The sequence below is a fragment of the Strigops habroptila genome, chromosome 10, assembly GCF_004027225.2.
Source record: "Strigops habroptila isolate Jane chromosome 10, bStrHab1.2.pri, whole genome shotgun sequence".
NCBI classification, from domain to species: Eukaryota; Metazoa; Chordata; class Aves; order Psittaciformes; family Psittacidae; genus Strigops; species Strigops habroptila.
Window position 1 is genome coordinate 3,149,398 of NC_046359.1, and position 20,799 is coordinate 3,170,196.

General features: G+C 42.5%; 1 protein-coding gene across 1 annotated transcript in view; it reads left to right on the forward strand.

The window, feature by feature from the left end:
• Positions 1-12,858: 12,858 nt before the first annotated feature.
• CNKSR3 (CNKSR family member 3) overlaps positions 12,859-20,799 on the forward strand; it is a 58,021-nt gene continuing 50,080 nt past the window's right edge. The window contains exon 1 of the mRNA XM_030499421.1: positions 12,859-12,991. Within this exon, the coding sequence (XP_030355281.1) occupies positions 12,940-12,991 (52 nt within the window). The 5' untranslated portion in view covers positions 12,859-12,939. The remainder of the gene's footprint in view (positions 12,992-20,799) is intronic.

Below are 20,799 nucleotides of genomic sequence, written 5' to 3' on the forward strand. Positions count from 1 at the left end.
AGTCATTCAAAGGTTTTAAATATCCTAAAGACCTCATTCCTCCATTTATAAGCATATCTTCTGAAGCATGATTTAAAAGATAAAATAAAAGTAAAGAACTCATGATGGGGAAAAAAAAGAAAGAAAAAAGAAAAGAAATAAAATCCTATTGTTCCACTGCCATAAAAAATGGATAAATTAAATACAAAATCCCACTAGCTCCATAAATGCTTTTCTGTACAATGTTTGGCACCAGTATGGTCTGCTTGGCCTTCTGCATTACTTAAAACCATGAATCTACATTTTCAGAGTTGTTTCTTCACTTGGAATTGGATAAATGCATTAATCAGCTATGTTTTGCATTAGAGAGATTTTCCTTAAGAAGCTAACAAAGTATCTCTTATTTACATTGACTATTTTTTATTGCTGCTTGTGGGATTGAATCCTCTTAAATCACATATTAATGATATTACTAAGGTTCGTGCTTCCTGAGTTACAATGGAATAGTCGACTAAGAGAAGCTCATCTTTGGAATTTTAATAAAAGCAGCTATTTGATGACTTATCAGGAAGTGGGAATATTTTTTTCACATATATGATTTTTTCCTTTAAATGAGTCATCTCAGCTTAGCCCACAGCATTAAGGTTTGATTCCACAAAGTGCTTAAACATGAATGTAACTTTAAACATATGACTAGTGGTACTGTTTCAAAAATAGCCCCATGGGTCATGCCCCTAAATTTACAAATTATGAAAGACCTTGTTGAATCAGCAGCTTCAGCAAAATTGGCAAACTTGCGTTGCTCTGGATCACATTTGTTTGCCTTTTTTTGTATTAAAGCATAGGTCTTCAAAACAAGAAAACCAGTGGAAAAAATCCATGATTCAACTGACAGTAAACAGAAGACACAGTGAAACCAGCCAAATATACAGTACTGTGAAACTGCCCATTAGTAGGTAACTACACACAAAGATAGAGACTCCAGCCTCACCAGGCAAGTAGTCCATTTCTAAAATGATTTTGTTCAAACATACACCAGCAGCCTTAAGTATGGATTAATTTCCAGACATATAGTAGTGCAATAAACCCCCAGCAACTGATCACAATTAAAAAATAGAATTTTGTCAAAAGATGGTAAAATATTGTTATATAAAAGAATTTAAGAATTTTCCGGTACAATAACACTGAATGAATAAGGAGTTGTGAAGCCTCGGGAGCGTCAAGGCCAGGTTGGATGGGACTTTCAGCAACCTTGTCTAGTGGAAGGTGTCCCTGCCTCTGGCAGGGGGAGGTGGAAGAAGATGGTCTTTAAGGTCCTTTCCAACCCAAAAAATTTTATTACATATATTTTTTATTTTTCCATTGAATTTTGTTCTTTCGGAACATAAATGAAGGGTGCACAGTGCTGCCTGCCTCTCCTCTACTCTTTCAGGAAAAAGGTTTCTCTTGATTTTCATATGCAGGATACATGTTCACATATTCATTAAGAAGAGCTTTGTGTTTTGACACAAAAACTGCAGAACAAATTGCCAGGAATTCAACGGGGGCAGGCTTCAGAGAAACCTGCTGTAGAGAGTAAATGAAGAATCTTATTCATGTTAGCATCAATTAGACCTTTAAAGGGCAAATCCTGACCACAGTAAAGGTCAGTAAGTGGAGAAGCTGTTCCTAGCCTCCAGAGCCAGAATTCACCCCAGAAATCTGCTGGGAGTCCTTCATGGAGAAATGGAAAGGGCATTTCCCTGTGGCGTCTTTTCTGGTCACGGTTGAAACTTCCTCTGATTTGGTCCCCTGGGATCTGAAGGTGTTCAGCTTTGAGGTATCTGCCCATTCTTTTCATCTGCAGTCATTGGGGGCAAAATAAACAACACAAGAGCTTAGAGGAACCCCGAGTTCTCTTACACCTTGAACAAATTTGAGTAAAACCTCCTTAGTCCTTCCCTGAAACCATCAGAAAATGTCCCAAATAGAGATGCAAATTAAAGAGAAGCATTTCAGGATCATTGGAAGGACTTAAGTGATCAGATCTTACTAATGGTTGACGGAAACTTTGCATATAAATTGGTAGGGAAGGAATTCCTCCCACCCGCTTCCCAACAGAACACATTTGCCTTTTGGCAATCTCTCCTGGTGACTACAGTAAGGTGGGGGGGGAGCCACTAAACAGGGCTGGTCATAGATGAGATCAGTCTTTCTCTTGGACTTGTTTTGAATACCAATGCTCAGATGCTCACACAGGATTTGATGTTAAAACAAGCATCTCCCTATGGCTGGGCAATTCCCCTCTGCTTTCTTTAACAGGAAAGTTGTTTTGGTAAAACACAAACAGAGGTCCTTACAAATAATAGTCCATATATAGCAGGGCTGCAGTGCTTTAGCAAGGCTGAGTAGGGAGGTTTGCCATGAGTCTGATCTGAAGGCCACTGTTGCCGATGTGCTTAGCACACCCTACCTTTCTGTGCCTTGCTCTGTTAGAGCTTTTGGTCTCTGTGTCCTCCCATGACCATGAAAATCACTTTAAAATTGAAGAACAAATGCCAAAAAATATATAGTGTCATAAACTAAACCAAAACCAGAACAAAAAAACCGTAGGCCCCGAACTGATAAGTTGCAAATACAGCTCTGTCTGTGTGGGAGGGATGGATAATTGAGGGCTGAATGAGGATTTTGAACTCTCGCAAGATCCTTGCAATGCTGTTTCTCTTTCAAGGAGCATGTGAGAGGTGCCAGCCTTCCAACGAAACACAAAATATTTAAAATCAATAACCCCGCTCATCTGGTGGCTGGGTTTGAAAGAACAAACATCAATCCATTGCTTGGCTTCTGCCGACATCTTGTACACACAGAAAGCCAAAGACTCCAAATAATTTTGTGGCCTCAGGCATCAACAACAAACAATGTATATTTGATGTGTTGCTCTAATTTCTGTCCACTGAATCTGCTGTTTTAAAGATGTTTTCATGCCCTTTTTTTTTTTTTTGTTATGTTTAAGTCTTTCTAAGTCTTTTTTTTTGTACGTTTCTCATGTCTTCCAGTTTCATGTTTAGGATGCTGTTACTGAGGAAGAGGTGACCGAAGTGCTCTTTTATGCTAAAAGACCACTGTAGTCATGGTTCTTGCAGAAACTTTCAATTCCAGTCTGGCGAACTCCTTGCCTATTGCTACACTTTCTAATTAAATTATCAAATTTTGATAAAAAAAAAAGTCCTGAAAACAGGGGAAAGGAAACATCATTATCCTTGCAGTGGAGACAAAGAATACCTAGTGAATGTGGTTTGCAAAACTTTTTGCCAGACTTCTGCTATGAAAATTATTGTCCAGAAGAGAGGCTGTAAACCTATTTTTGAAGATTAGTATGTTTCAAGAAGGAGTCTTGTACTTCAGATAATTGCTTTAACTTTTCTCATAGGAATTAGAAGGTCTTCCAACACTTGTGGTACCAACGTTTGTTTGTGATTTTTATTGCTCTCAGAGCACTCACTGATTCAAATGGCAGATCTACTCTTTGGTCTCTGCAAAGCTGTATTTTCAGAGGATTAAATGACCCTTTTTTCCACTCCATTCCTCCAAGCTCCTCTCCCCTGCGGCTTCACTTTGCATCCCAAGGCTCAACACAAGCAATGAGTCAACTATTTGCAGAAGCAAGAGTAATATACAGTCTAAGGAAGCTTTATACATAATATAGTAATTTATTAAAGGAAAAAGCTTGTGATGAATGTACAGGAAATATTTCAATATTGCTCCTCGATGAAGGAATGGCAGGTATAAACTTCTCAGCAATGATGATAAAAAGGCTCTAATGTACAAAGCAAACTGCTGAGTGTGATTTACCACTTCATTTTCAAGCAGTGTTTTATAATAGCGGTGCTTTGTTAGTACCAACAGCATTTGCTGGCAAGGGCAAGTGCCACAGAGCCGAGGCATTTGCTTTCTCCTCAGGTTACATAGGCAACACGTGAGGAGAGCTGGCCACATAAAGGGTATGAGGGTATAAGCCATGAAATCTAAAAAGCTTTGAAAGAACTAGCTGAGCCAGTCCACGAAACACTGCTCGGGCTAGGCTGGGGAGGTGAAACCTATAGGTAGAAATGGCCCTGGGAAGCAAACTGAAATCCTGTGAGGCAGGGGGGGAGCTGAACTGAGAAGCCCCACAGCCTGGGTGAGCCCCAGTGTCTTCACCCGACTGGTTTGATTAGACCTACTTTGAGTATGCCTATTAATTCAGGATCCCCATGTGCCAACAAAGTTAACACCTGAACCCGGAAAAGACCTTGGTCAAAAGATAGTCACTGCTCTGTAGAGCTTGGCCAAGCCTGGACTGAGGGCCTGGGCAGACGTGTGCCAAGACAGCTGCGGCATTAGTTAAACAGTCATGGATATTATTGCTCTCCCTCCTCCCCCTGCTCTGCTCTTTCCAGCAGACCTTCTGCCACAGATCCTTCCTCTGCAGGGGAGTAAGTGGAATTATGTTTGGAAGCTCCTCAGGTGTTCTAATGGACAGTCGGAGGTGAAGCTCTCAGCAGCTGCAGGAGGGTTGTTTGGACTTTGAACCCAAAGGCACCCTTAAAGCCCCTTAATCTGAAAACATTTAAGCACATTCTTCCCACTGAATTTAGCAGAACTACTCTCATGCCTGAATTTAAAGCACTTCAGGAACAGAGTCTTTCTTAGTCTTGCATGAGCTGGCTGTGACAGAGCAAAGCTTTGAACCTCTTTCTTTTGAAACTGAGTTGGGCTGTCTTAACCACAAGACCACAGGTATTTTGCGAGACTGCTCGTTAATGTTTGCAGCATGTTTTAAGATCTGTAGATTTGAGAATGCTATAGAAGATACTACAACAGTAGTTTGCTTTCCAGCTTTCTGGAGAAACTGTTGCTAAAGTTAATGGGGTTTTTGGTTCCTGATTAGGTTGATTTTCTTGGCTGCAGTAGCCAGTTGTGATACTGCTGCCAATTCTAGTTAGAATGTTTAAATATATGAGAATGAGTGAAAAAAAAAATCAAACCTTCTGCTCAGATTTTAGGTATTATTTTTAAAGCTAACCAAATACTCACATAATTTGTTTATTTCCTGTTACTCTTTTCTTCTTCCAAAAACAACTTCTATTTGCACGTAAAGCTCTAGCAGGTAGAGTTAATGCACCATTCTTACATTTCAGAGTCTGCAGATAACTTTAGGCTATAAAGAAAAACAGCTGAATTAAAATCCTTGCATATCTAACATCCCTTAAAAAGAAGAAGCCAGAGGAAGACTTGCAAAAAAGAGCAAGAAATTCTGTCTCCTTTTCAATGCCATATAGCTTTTCAAAAAGCCTGTTTCTAGCTCACAGTTCCACTTATGCATGTGGACGTTCAGCAAACCTGGCTTTAAATCCCTTTGGCTGCTGTTTTGTGATGTCCAAAGATCTCCAAAGTAAGAGAGGGGGGAGGACTTAAAGTGATTTAGGCAGAGCATAGGCTTCTTGAATCAGTCTTTAAACACAATATGCAAAGGACTATCAGCATGCTCTGTGCAGGAATAGTTCTAATTCGCCATCAGTAAATTTGAATCTCTTAGACTGCATTTTGAGCAAGTTTCCAGACAAATGTGGGTGTGCTGGTGCCATTTGTGATATATGAGAGACGATCTTCCCTGCTTTGGCCCACACATCCCCCTTCAGCAGGAGAAGGAGGTGTTTCCACCAAGGAAGAGGTTTCCACCATCTCCGTGTGGCTTCAGGGGTGCTGCGGACATCCCATCTGCTCTGTCAACCCTTCTCCTTTGCACCGCCTGCCGTCGCATCTTCATTCCCCACGCTTCCTCAGCCTGAAGCAGCGTGGTGCTGGAGGGAGCTGAATGGTTCCTCTGCCTCCTCCTCTGCGCTTGCACTGAGGGCTCAGCTGTGCCATGTCTGCATCACTTGCCAGGGGTACAGCACCACGCCACATCTCACCCTCTCTGCCCTGCCAGGCACCAGGCAGGATTGGGTCTGAGTCTGCTTCTGTGTCCCTTTGATAAATGACTGCTGGACAAACATCCGCAGCAGATGGAGCAGATACTGCTCCTGCTGATTTAGCAAACTCCTTTCTGTGCTCTACCAGCATAAGCCTCTCCTTGCTAAACTCCCCGCAGTTGTTTTCCATTTGGGAACATAATTCTTCTCTATCTAATCAAACTGACTGCCTGGGTATGTTCAAGACAAATTTTTCTTCTTGTGTGCCATTTGGGCAGGAAAATGAGAGCCGGTAAAATCATCTATTTCTCTATACAAAAACACTGCCATTTGACTATATTTCTCTTTATTGATATTGGTGAGTTTTGTAATTTTACACGAATCGCTTTTGTGCTCTGTTTACCTGAGAGTCAGATAGCTTCATAGCCAGGTAAAGGGATGGAAGGTAAGCCAAAATAAATTTACAATCCGATTTCGTTAACTATAAAATATATTTGTACTAAATAAAAATTTTGCAAAACAGGTTTGTGATCCTCTTCTAAAACATGCTACCTCAGCACAAGGTGCAGTGACGGAAATGATTTCTGTGCAAAGATTTGAGACTTCCTTAATAAAATCACCTAGTGGGTTAAAAATATCAGTCTATGGCAATTCAGATCCTATTTCTGCACTCTTGAAGGAAAAGAAAAATCAACTCAATAAAGTTTAGAGGATTTTGCTTTAAGACCTTTCTTCTTACTGCTTAGCTCAGTTTAGCACAGTGTTAAGTGTACATGTATACACACATATATTTATATGTAGACATATATATACACCTATAGCCACATGCAGTGGCAACTTTCACCTAATTAGGAACTTTGTATAGGTTGTTTTAAAGCTAAATGGAAAACAACAGGGACAATCCAAGTACAGGATCCAATACAGTTCTATCCTTAGGAAATAAGGAGTGTGGGAACCTAATAATGGGAAAAAATAATAAATCTTCAAGAAAGCTGATAGAGACATCGATATATGTAGGTCTTCCTAACTTAACTTTGGTGACTGATAAACCAGTAGTAACCATAGTTCTCTTTATTCAAATTGTGTTGTACTACGACCAACTGTAGATACACATAGAATTAAATTAATTTAGAAAAATCATTAGAAACACTTTGCACCCATCTCTTTACCTAACTATTTATTTCTTACTCCTTTGTACCTAGAAACATTTCAGGGCTTAGATCTCTTTCCATTAACTGGAAATAGCTATTTATTTTTAGATCTATAGATATTTCAGTTATTTAGAAACTGAATTTCTCAGCGTATTTCTCACATTTCACTTTAATGTGAGATTATTAACTTTGAGTGGTGAGGAGATGGAAATACAGAGATTAAATTATTTGATCCAGGTCACCGAGGGAACTGGCACAAATACTGCGGCCAGAGTTCCCACCTTTCTATGTTTCGTTTTCTTGGCAACCAGTATTTCACTTAAGGCAAGACTTCTTATATACTCAGTCCAATCTGAAAAGACTATTTTGGTTTTACTGAAGGGAAACGTTAATTGCTTTATCAAAATCATTCTGAATTCATTCAAGTATTGCATCAAATTACAGTACACCTTAGTCAGTCTGTTCTAAGGCACAGAGAAGTTATGGCCAGGACATTGTTGTTCCAAAGTAAGTGCTCAAGCCAGGAAGACCCCCCCAGGCTACCCTCCTTACCCCATCCAGCTGAAAAGACACTCTTTGGATATTCAAAAAAGGGCTAAGCAGACCTATTTCTCTCAACAGGCTACACCAAGATCTCCCACACTGTCATGTATAGAAGAGATCCATCACTGACAATTCCAGTATCGAGGTGAGAAGTCGGATGTTGATTCTTGTGCAACGACTGTTTCCCATCAGTGTGATTTTTTTTTAATTACATGCTCCCAGAACCAAACCCAGCTCTGCACCTGACTCACTCTGACTCAGTTAACTTACCTGTTGCAACTCCCAAATGAACTTTAAATACTCACTAACCTTACTGAGAAGCTCTCAATTCTAGCTAGGTAGGGTAAAATTCTCTTGCTATTGTGCAAAAAGTCCTACTGACTTCTATGGACCATATACATGATTAAAGTAATGCTTGGAAAATCATACAAAATTCTGATTTTTTTGTAGTGACAGTAGTAGTGATGGACTCTGAAGCATTATAAGAGACAAAAGGTCAGGAAATTACTATTGCCTAATGATCATCTGTGAACTGTCAATAGAGGCAAACAGTGGCTTTTCTACCCATATACTGGCTTTTGTTACACATACTTAAAATTTGACAATTTTCACAGCTTTCAACTGTGAATATTAAACAAATAAATCTATAAGCCTTTCATGAATGATGTACTGAAATATAGCACAACTTTTGTAGACAATGCTTTGCCAAACAGGATAAATATCCCCTCCACTCAAAGATACAAATTGCAATATGCTGACTCCTGAAAAAAAAAAATTGAATCAGTAAGAAAAATAACTTCTTGTGGCCCTGAGCAGAAAACACGCTTTTTAAACTTGGTATGTGACCTTTGGCTAAACACTTGTTTATTCATCCCTCTAGAGATGAGTAACAGCAGTTACCTCTTTTAGAGAAAAAGGCTCAGCCTGCGTCCCTGCGGGCAGGGAGCTCTGCAGCTGTGCAGGGCTGCTGCTGCCTGTGCAAATCTGCACTATGCGAAGGGACCTACCTGCTGTTGTAGCTCTGGCAGATGACAGTAAGTCTGATAACGGACAGACAGCGACGCAGCGGTCAGGGGACACAAGAAGCTACACGATGTGGTAACCTGGTCCAAACTTGCTAAACTCAAAACTGTTTGATGAATATTGGTGTGTTCTCTCTATACCAGCAGGTTTGTGTGTTATATCAACAATTGTCTGTTACCTTGATGTCAACTTAAAACTGCAATACAACCCTTGTTGTACATGTTGCTTGCTTTGTCAAGAATGTGATCATCTACCTGCCATGCATGGCTCAGATCCCAGTGGGTGGCCTGGTAGCACACAGATTTGGTATTGAAAACTGAGGCCTAAGAGGCAGGGTTGATCAGACTGTGTTTAGATAAAACGGTAAATCCAGTGTTAAGCCAGACCAGAGCCAACATACCTGATGAAATGGTGCCAGTCATTTTCAATGATTCAAATACAGTTTTTTTCCCCTTCAGAAAGTATAATTTATTCCAGCGGACTTTCTGTTATAAAGAACCATCTTCTCTCCTTCTGCTGACCAACTGCAGGATGGAAACCTGAAGGTGACAAACACTGTATATCTTCCTCTGCCAACTTGGCAGGGGTGCAGCTGTGGGTTTATGACTATATTGTAAGTCTTTGCTGTAGGATGATACAGAAGAGTGCAGGCACTGCATCCATGACTGTGGAACCATAAGCCTTGTCCACACTGAACTGTGTGTTGCCAGGCTGACCATGCAAACTTGAAAACGTGGTCTGCAAGGGGAAATAAAAAGAAAGAAAACAATGAAAGTGGGGAATGGGAGAACAATTGGTCTGAAAATCCTTCTCAAATCAAATCACTTTTATTGCTGGAAAATTATAATAAATGAAAAAATGTGCACTTCTGGAGATCTGGTAGTCTGGTCCTTGCCACAGAAACTAACTCCACACCAGTATGCAAGCAGGGAAAGAGAACTGATGTCTTTCCTAATATTCCATACTGGCACTAAACTCAAACTAACACACAGAGCATCTGAAGAAACGCAAAGGGGCAGTGGTTTTTTTATTCTTTGGCACTCTGGTAATCAGAGTGTTTTGTTTGTTGACTGCTTTTTTTTTTTTTCTTTTTTTAATTTGTCAGTGAGTATTTTTTGAACAAAAATACCTTATTCTACAAACAGAACTTCTAATTGAATCATGCCACTTGACTAATAGTTAATCTCTTCTCAAATAAAGATGAGATGACGCAATCATGAGAAAAATCAACTCAAAAGAACAGTTGTGATCTGGGCTTGAAAAGAGTAGCACAGGCAAGCAACACGGCTATTGAGTCTCAAAGATACTGGAGACGTGCTGCCTTCCCCTGTCAGCCCCACTTCATCTGTCCAGAGCAGGCTGTAAAGCAGCTGGTGCTGGGGGACATCACGTAGTAAAAGAACAGAGAGTCTCTGCAATGTTGTCCTGCTTGAAAAATGAGCAAATAGATTTGTCATTTTGAAAACTACAAAAACTCCTATGAATGAATAATGGATTTATCAGATCGGCAATCTGCTAGTGAGTGACCAGCTCTGCACGCCTTACTCACAAAACTTGGTGCTCTTCCTACCCAAATCAGGCAGAGGGACTGGCTCAAGAAGTGTGACAGAGAAGGATGGCAGCAGATGAATGCTCCAAACACCAACAGCGAGAGACATTTGCTTTCCTGCCTGCAACCCTGGGAAGCATCTGCGTAGTTAGGACAGAAGCACTGTTGCATTAACCCTTGTGAAACCATTAGCAGGGCACATAGCAAGGCCCATCTGTTTACTCAGGCCTCTGGGAGTGGGGAGAGCTGCTGTTTTGTTGTTCTTTAGGTGTGAATGACACATGATTCAGCGAGCAATCAGGAAACTTTTGGTTGCTGCACCAGTGTTAAAGCTGTAGTGAACTGCATTTTAATCTTTCAAATAGGCAGAAACTGCCTATTAACTGGCAGGCTTAATAGTTCACAAACTAAAAACTAAATAGATAAATTAGCTAGAATGAGTTGACCTTATAATCGAGAACTAAAAATACACCTTCAACCACCATGTAACAAGAAGAATGAACAAATGACTGTTTTTAGGTACACATGAAAAAAGACCATTTTTTTTATCCACTCATTCCCCAAACTGGAACATGTGAAGTGTCGCTCCTTGGCTCCATGGCGGGGGTCTGCAGCAGCATGTGCAAGAAGGCAGCTGTTTGTGCCGTGGTGGGAAAGCTGGTCTCTGCACAGCTGGGCGCTGCACAGCCATGTAAAGGACGGGCAGCCCCTCTCCCAAGGAGCCTATGTTTCAAGTGCATGACTAGGGATAACAGATGGATAGAGACGGGAGACGATGAGAACAGTGGGATATCGGACAGCCTGAAATCCCAGCTGCTTACTCGCTGTCTAATATTGCCAAGTTAAAATTTCACAGTCTTACTGTCACAGCAGAGTTCACTCTGCTCTTCCTCACCGAGGAAGAGGAACAGCGAGACCTTTGTGCGTGTTAAAAAAGGGCTTCAGGCTGGAATTTGCTGCTGAACCAGGTCCCCTAAGTGATGCACACAATAAAAGTGCTGGGTTTCTCCACATCTCCTTGCTGCTTCATTAATGGAAAAGTGGTTGTAGGCCAAGTTACGTGTTCAGTAGCAAGGAATAGTGGCGGTTGGTATGCTGGGCACATGGTTTTGGAGGTCAGCACCTCCAAAATAAACCTCTGAGTAGAGACTGACATTCACTGGGGGTTTACATTGACTTCAGAAGGTGGCCAGGACACAAGCGACACATTTCCTCCAAGGAAAGTGAGCCTGAGGTACAGCTGACAGCTTAACGTAGCTCCCAAGCAAGAGCAGCAAAACAGAAGTAATCTGTTATGGTGAAATGGCCTCCACACCCAAGGACGCTTTTAAGCACAGGATTCAGAAATAAAAACCCCAAATGCCAATACTGGGATGAGCACAGTTGAAGGCAGTCCACAGTTGCTGCTAAAATTGCCATGAGGCCGTGACTCACCCAGGGCTGCCACCGAAGCGGGGTGAAGAGCCCGGCTGCTGCTCCACCCCTTGGGCAGGTCGCCACTCCCGGGGCATGGTGCCAGGTGGCTCCCAGATCACCAGCATTTGGGAGCTGCCTCTCTGCCTGCTGGGTCACCCCCATGCAAACTACAGAGAGGGGAAAACTCCCGTGTGCCCACCGCTCCGTCCCTTTCCTCGCCGTGGCATCATCACTGGACATGGCCGACAACACCAAGCTGTGTGGTGTGGTCAACATGCTGGAGGGAAGGGATGCCATCCAGAGGGACCTTGGCAGGCTTGAGAGGTGGGCCAGTGTCAACCTCATGAAGTTCAACAAGGCCAAGTTGGGGCACTCCCAAGCACAAACACAGGCTGATCTAGTGGAAAGTGTCCCTGCCCATGGCAGGGGGAGTGGAAACAGATGATATTTCAGGTTCCTTCCAAGCCAAACCATTCTGTGAATCACTGAATACAAATTAAGCAATGCTAATATGATGGTAGGGGTGATATGACTAGCAGCAATTCCTGTTTCTGGTAATAATTACTGTTTCTCTTCACCTGTTCTCTGCCTGGGTTCTCTATACTTTCCAGGCTTTCTCACCTAGGAGAGCTAAAACTGCACCTTGCTTTAAAGATAAGTGGGATTTGTGTCACTATGTCATAGAATCATAGAATACTTAGTGTTGGAAAAGACAAGATCATCTAGTTCCAACCCCCCTGCCACAGGCAGGGACACCTCACACTAGACCATGTTGCCCAATGCCCTGTCCAATCTGGCCTTTACCACTGCCAGGGATGGAGCATTCGCAACTTCTTTAGGCAACATGTTCCAGTGCTTCACCACCCTCACTGTAAAGAGCTTCTTCCTTATATCTAACCTAAACTTCCCCTGTTTGAGTTTGAACCCATTACCCCTTGTCCTGTCGCTACAGCCCCGGATGAAGAGTCCCTCGCTGGTATCCCAAGACATCGTCCCAAGAGCGGTGGCTTTCAGACATGACACGCTTAAGGGGTCCCGTAGCGTGACCTCAGCTACCAAGCACAGGGCCGGGCCCGACGGGGTGCAGCCCTTACGGGCGGTTCTGCCTCTCAGAGGCCTCGGAACCGTCCGTAGCGTCTGCGCCGGGCCCGGCGCGGGACAGCACCTAGAGGCGGGGCGGCAGCGGGGCGGGCCCGGCCGCGGCCGGCGGGAGGAGCCAGGCCGGGGAAGGGGCGGCCCGGAGCGGCGTTGCCGGGATGGGAGCGTGAGAGGGGACTAGTCCGAGTCCGGAGGAGCGCGGCTGCGGTCCGCAGCGGGGGCTGGCGCCGGCGGGGTTGAGCCCACCATGGAGCCGGTGACCAAGTGGAGCCCGAAGCAAGTGGTGGACTGGACTAAGGGTAAGAGAGCGCCTGGTTGGCTCAGCGGGAACTTTCCGGTGTCGTGCTGGGGGGTGACCCGCTGGCCGGCGCCGCTCCTCCCCACGGAGCCGGGCTCCCCAGCGGGGCGGCCGCATGGCCGGCGGGGCCTTTGCCAGCGCGGCAGCGGTGCCGGCCCCAGTCCCGGCTCCGTGGGACACCCTCGGCGCGCTGCATGGGAGGAGGCGGCTTACCGCGCCCTCCTGACTTGTCTGCTTACCTGCTAGTGCACTTGTGCGTACTTCGCGTCCTGTTTGTTTTGGTTTGGTTTGGTTTTGGGACACGGGGAAAGGGGAAGGTGAGTTTTGCATCCGGCTGCGTGAGGGTGGCTGGCTCGGGGCATGTGTATATATACAGTGGGGTCTCCCCAGGGCTCCCCTTCTACAGTTGTTGTGCTGTGCAGTATGCTCACACAGAGATAGTAACTTTCTCCTTCAGGTAGTTAGTCCATGTGAGCTGACTTCTAGCTTTTCAAGCAAAACACACTCGCTGGTCGAAGAAACTTTCTATGTTGTAAGTTAAGCAAAAACTGTATGAACTAGCTGAATTAAGCAAGGACTCTTGATCCTGTTTAACGGTGGTAGGATTAAAACGTTGGGTTCCCACTCGGAGAGTTGAATAGTGGCCCCTTCATCTGTCTGTTTGTCCGTCCATCCCTCCCACCCCTCATCTCTCATGTCTATGCTTGTTTCCTCTCCCTCTCCCGCCTATCAAAACTTCCTACTCTGCTTCGAGGTTTGTTCACGATGTTGACAGAGGTGTGGAAAGCTTCAGCGGGACTGATGCGTGAAGAAAGCACTTGGGAAGCGTGCACCCAGCTCCGGGAAGCACTTTGGAGGGAGAGAGGAGGTGGGGACGAAGGAGGCGCTGGGTCACGGGCTGCGCTCGTGAGGTGCCCATTTCCTGCTGTGGGAGACCTCTGCAGTGTTGGGTATCGTCGGGGTTTTTTTGAGGGCAGATTAAACCTCAGGTTTGTCAACTCCGGTTGGACCCTGTGAGTGTTTTCTGAGTGCACACTGGGATATTGCTCTTGCAGTTCCCGCTCTACAGGGAATAAATCGAGAGGGAAATCTCTATGAGTTAGGTGAGGGATTTATGGCTTAGGAAGGGTACTTCTGTTTTCTCGTAGGACTGTGTTTTAGTGTGATTGCCTTTTGTTACATAAAGTATTTTCACAGGCTTTGCTGGAGTTGAAGTTGATGTGAAGTTAGGAATGTTTTCAGAGGTGAAAGTTTCCCTGGATTAGAAGCGGCACTTACTTATAGCAGCCATTACTCCTCTGTCTCAGGACCATAATGCTGATTAGACTGCGTGCCTGTGGTCAGCACTTGGCAGTAGTTCGGCTCAAGACCGAGGCAAATTTGGAAAGCAGGCTCATGTTTTCATACAGAGTGAGATGGATACTCCCAGCCCTCCTGAGCGTGAACATGTGCATGAAGGGGCTGTGCCAGTGAGGGACGGTCCAAGCAGCCTTTGTGAGAAGAGGATTCCACACAAACGTGCTGTGAAGTTATGCGTTAACATATAAATAACTTCCCCAGAAAGATCTCTTTTCCCTGATTGGTATTGGTTTAAACAGGAGTGCATTGTTCCAATGAAATAAGCTTTTTGCTGTGGCATGTAGAATATTTATATAATGCTTTTCCCTCATTATGTTTTTTCTCTTGGGCACTGAAAGTTTGTTACCTTGCCAGATTAAAGACTAAACCTGCTAATCATTTTAAAACGCTTTATTATACTTCAGCATGCTTGGCTTGCTTTCTTGCATAATTTATTTTATTTGCAGGTTCCTTGAACAGGTAACTCTTTAGCTGGACCCTCAATTAGTGTTATGCAGAATAATTTGAGGGCTGGCTGTAGCTGGGAGGTGGATCTTCTGACTAATACAAACACGTGTCCTTTGAAATGCAAAGGAATAAATTAAAGGCTGCTGGTGACTTTTGTTTCTGCTGCTGTTTTTCAGTTTCTAGGTAAGCTTTTGACCTCTGGTGCACAGCATCATTTTATGTCACTCCCTGCATGACAAGACTGTAATAACGAAATGAGACATGGAAAATTTTTCTTTATGGTTATACTTTCATCTCTGCGCGTTAAAATTGACACTTTAATAGCTAGCTAACAGCCTTGTTAGCACAATATTTCATAGTTTACTTTTAATCTGAAATAGTTATTTGCTGTGTAGTTCACAATCACTGGATTTTATGTTTGACCAAAAACTAACATTCTGTATTTTATCTTATGAATATTATATTTAATTCTCAAGGTTAATTGCATAAAACAAGTGATTGGAGGAGAGCTTCTGCCATTTGTTTTCTTACACGTGCCATCTAGGAAGGGTGATACCATGATCTTCACTGAACCGGCCAAGCTCTGGGAGAAAGTAGTTGGCTACTGGTATCTGCTGCCTGTAGTTAGTGCTGTGGTGCCATGGAGATGTATTCTAGAAGAATGGCATAAATAACTGGTGGAAGATGCCAGCTCTCAGTGGGGAGATTGGTTTTGCAGATAATGATTCATGATTATCGTACAACAATAAAAACATCTTGGAAAAATGTAGAGAGTGGCAGAAATAAGTGGTCTGACCTAATCCATTTTAATGTTCAATGTAAAGTTGAGAGTATTTCTTCAGGACTTCCCCCCCCCCCCCAACAAATCTTTGTACAATCAAGCAACTGTAAAATGATTTTTATATATATATATATAACTTTTCCTAGCCACAAGAAGCATGAAACCTCCCCCCTGTTCCATGAAACAAGCCCCTAAAAGCAAAGTCCAAAAGTAAGCCACTAACTGCTGGAGAGTTGGCTTATTTACTCTTGGTGAACTTGCTTTTTATTTTTTTCTAACATAGCTTTTGGACTAACTTTTTTGAACTCTTATCCTGAAGAGTTTTGTGATTTTTGAGCTTTTCGCTCCTAGGTAAATACTATAAATACCATTTCTCTATAATTTCAAATAGAACCTATCAAGAAGTAGTAAGCTGAACGCGAATATTTTTAGATTTTTGTAGTCAGGTTTTAAATAAAAAGTGCTCTGTTCATTGTTACCGACAACAGCTGGTACAAAATGCAATTGCTTGTCTTCTCTTGCTAATTCAGACTAGAATGCTGCTATTTTTTGTGAACAAGGGTGTTTTTTCTGGCAGAGTGCTGCGTACCAACAGTAGCAGGCTATGTAGCTAATGAGAGTCGGTCTAGCTAAACCAAAGCTATTGAGGAAGAGCTGTGCTTTTACTTGCTACCAGTTTTCTGTGTACATGAAGCATTTCAAGCTTTGGCCAAATATGTAATAACTTTTTAGCTACAGCATCAGTTTTTGAAAACTGTATCTGATATTTTTATAAGCACCTCCTTGATTTCTGTCTGGAAGAAGTGATGGTGTAGTTATAGGTTTCTCTTATCGCATGACACATTGAAATAGTGTTTAGGAGCCATATGCATCCATGGAAAGATGGTACTTTGGCTAGGATGCTGTATTGATTTGACTTGTGGCTCGGTTGGCATGGAGTTTATGCTCTGTGAGTGATGCAGCCTGAACTGTTTTCTTGACTATACTGATAGGACTTTTTTTTTGGTGGTTCTATGGTTAACCTGTGGTCTTGCTCCAGCACAGGTGAAGATGCTTAAGGGCTCAAAATTCTCACCTGTATCTCATAGCACTCCCTCATGAGCCCATGAAACTGAATTCCCCCAGAGGCCCTCAAGAGGGATTCCTGGAGTTATTCAGGTAATTGTGGGACAGATGTATGCCTATGGAAGTTGTAGGACATCTGCTGGTATTCATTTGTGGCCTTGCTGAATGCAGCAGTTTTCTGGGCTATCTTGGATGCAGAAGCAAGCAAGAACCTGTTTAGTTCCGTAGGGCCATGCACTTGGAGAAATATCTAACACAAAAGTGGCTTAATTTTACTGGCATAGCAACAGTTTGAAGGGAACAGTGATCTGATGATGTGGAGGAGCCTTTTCTGGTCTCGCTGAAAACCCTGCAGCTAAGGTCATTCCTCAAAAGGTGTGAGGGGGAGGAAAGCTGTGTATGGGATAGTCTCCTGTGTGAGAATTGTCACTGTCTTACTGGAGAACATTGATGTGCCTCCTCTTTGTTTACTATAGCCTGATCTGTCTCTTCCCCCACCCCTCAGGCCTCACATACTTATGTGAGTTGTGACTTCAAGCCAAATTTTGCACGGTAAAGACAGTTTGATGCGCTTGTGGTTAGAAGCGTCTGTTGTTGTGAGGCTCCATTACAATTTGGCCTTTGTAGCTGTAGGCTCAGCTAGCTGGGGATCATGCATCTGCTTTGGCCTTTTTAGTGCACTCCAGGTTCAGTTATTTGCTTCCTCGGTAGTTCATGGATATTACTTACTCCTGTGCCTATTATATCATGAAATACTCCGATTTCCATTCCTGGTGAAGCTTTCAGGCAACTATATTTATTTATAGGGATGCTTGGGAGAAGACAGGGAAATATGCTAATTTATTAATAGTTAGCAATTAATTGTGAGAGCCTGGTGTTCCTTTTTTTAGAGCGATCTTGCTTACCCAGGGAGATTTCAACAAGGTCAGTCATGTTAACAGTGTGTGCTGGGAGCTGCAAACTGTAGCTGGAATTTAGGATTAATGATGGGTAATGCGTAGCACTGGAGTTATTTTTTAGCCTTTTCTTTTTAGGTACTCTCAAATGAATGATGTTTTGTTCCAATTATTTGGGAAAATCTAACACTAAGAACCCTCTGGTTATTTTTTTAAGGCAGAGTACTTTGATTTCAGTGAAGAAGAGTAGAAAGCTGCCCATAGCTGGGGCTGCAGAAGAATCTCTGTCCTCTATTTACTTGGATACCTAAAAATACTTGTATAGAGTATTCGTTAAATAGATCAGAAAGTGACATTGAATAATCAGTCTTTGCAGACCTCAGCTGAAATTCTGAATATAGCTATCCCATAATGATTTACTAGCAAAACCTGAATATACTAAATAGATCTATTTATATTTAGTTGTGGGCTGAAACAAAGTAAAAAGTTGCACAACGAGTTTGTGTTACTGCAGTCTTAAAATTATTCATTGTTGCTAAGATCAGTGAATGTGTATGAAAAAAATAAACCAAAGTTTGCCTCTGTGTTCATGCGTTTAGATCACGTTTTCATGTTTTTTGCTGTGTTGCACTTTCTTGAGCTGCTTGTGAGTTCTGTGTTTTTTTTTCTTGCCCCTGATCTTTTCATGTTCACAGTCAGCTTTGTTTATTTGCCATTAAGTTGCTGTTCAAACTATTTTAAGCAAACATCAGAAAGTCTAGGAGTTGAATGCTGTCAACATAATGTCTGGAAAAGCAACATTTTTAAATGCTAGAATCACAATGGGTGTTAGTGGAAAGTTGGTTGTAACCTTTGTAGAGGAATGCAGTGAAACTCTGAATATGAATTTTAGGTATACAAGGTGTATTTAGGTAGTACCTGTACATTGGTTGTAGTGTTAAGAGCAAGTATTATTGCTTGGCATTACCCAACTAGACATGTAAAGTGGTATACTTATTAGAAGTAATTTCTTCTAACTGCTCAGTAGAGGGTGCAGAGGTTGGCCATTGGGTTTTCCTTCCTTGAATGACAGGAAGTCATTTGTATCTGTTGTTGGAGACTTCTGTAGGAAAAAACTCACTTTCGATGAAATGTTGTATACATGTGTCAGATTCTCATAGCTCTTGTTATAGATTCATTCCTTGCACTTCTGCGTGGGAGCCCATCTTTTCAACATGTAAATCCTCTTGGCTGAGGATCATGCCTCTCTCTGTACATTGTCTACCTCACTGCAAGAGTTAAGGGAAGACAAAGTACAGGGCACCGGGTAAAACGCATGTTGAAATTTGTCATGATGTTTTGTTTTCTTAAGGAAAAGACCCTGACAAAAGGCTGTTATCCAACACATGCTACTAGGTGAGTTTCAGTTATGAGCGATGCGTGCATCCAGCCTGTTAGCAAGTATTCAAAAGTATGTGGGGTTTTTTGGGTGGTGTTTGTTCTCTCCTTTTGATTTTTTTGAATCTAAACTTCTGGATTGCCTGGTGTAAATCATGGTCTAACAGATGAGCTCCTTCCGGGCATGTCAGACAGAGGACCACTGGTGATAGTTAGGGTTTGCAGGAGAGGTGGTGAGACTACTCAGTTTTTTTGTTTGCTGCATCTCAGGACAGGATTTTCACTTACAGGCAAGCATCACACAGAAGGTGTGTTAGTAAGTCTAAACAATGCTTCTGTGAATTTAATGGGAAAAGTTTTTTACTGTCACATTTTTTCCATAACAGTTGATTTGTACCTTAGAGTTTCCTAATAACATCAGTCAGGTCTCGCCTCCCTAGAGGGGTGGTGTTTCCATAGTGTCTCCTCTCTCTATCCTGCACATACCCCATATATGTAAGCACTGTCAAATGGAGGAGGTAGTGAGGTACCGATGTTTTCAAAGCAAACCTGGGGAAAGGAAAGGAAGGGGGAACAGGAGTTAATGCAGCTGGGGCCTCTATAGCAACCTCTTGCGTGTTTATGGTAGTTCTTCAGGACGCAGCTTATTGTGGTTGCAGGATTGCTCATGGATTTTAGTGTGTTTGTCCACAGGGCTGCAGTAAGAGATAAGAAATTAAAATAAAAATGCTGTCTGACTGTGGATTGCTGTCTGATGTTAGGCAGGGTAGACAGTTCTTTTGTCATTTGGGCTCTCCTCACCAGTGTGAGATGACTTTGTATTCTGAGACTATTATTCAGATCTCTGGGCCAAGCTTCCTTTGCACAAGGAAATAGCCTGTGAGTTTCCATATGCCTGTCCCCATCTTTTCAGGGTACAAGCAATAACATTTCACAGCTTGGAGGATCTGCGGGAGGTCCAGTGAATCAGGCTGATCTGTTTCACTTGGATTTAAACATTTATTTCCTATTAAAATAGATATTTATGATATTATGAAATGTAGCTGATTTTTATCAAACGTCACACATGCTGGGCAAACCCAAGCATCTGTGTTTGATTTGGTGAGATCAGATCACTGACTTCTGTAACTCTGGTCTACAGACATGCATTCAGTATCTGGCCGAATTATGTTATAATATTGCATCAGTGCCGAGTTAATATAGTTTGTTGTACGTGCTTCTTCAATACCCTTTAACATGAAGACTGTTCTTTGTCACTGTAATGACAAATCTCTCTAGTTTTTTTGACTGTTCCTTATACTGGTAGTTAAGCGTAGGTAAGCAAAGTGTCTGGTGTGCTGTTGCAATCAAAGCTCTGCGGCATAAATATGATCTTATCTTGCTCCTTGATCAAAGGAAAGAACTCCATTTAAAACTTAATTGGTGCTTATCAAGGGCTAAGGCTTCTGCTAAAGCAAGCGTTGGTACACGCTTCTAGGCTAATGATCCTGATGTCTCTGTCTTGTGTTTGCAAAATGAATGTTGCTTAGGTTGCCATCCTTTTATCATTAATATCTTTCCTTATCTCAGAGTCTTGTATTACTGGAATGAAGCTTGCTGGGTGAATGCTTTATGAAAAGCTCTACAATATGCCCATTTTGTCATTAAATAAAAGATATCTATCTGGTACAGATGCTTTCCTAGCCAGAACAGAATGGAAGGGCTCAAAGTATTACCTCCTATGGATATATTAGCAAGTCTAGTGGGCCAGTGGGGCAGACTGGTTAAGGGCTTCTGTTGGGTTTTATAGCTTGTAAAACACCCTTATCTAATAAGAGAGGATTTCTGCCTTCAGTTGTGATACTACTGCTGTTGCTTGTTCTGAAGATGCTTTGTTCTGAGCTA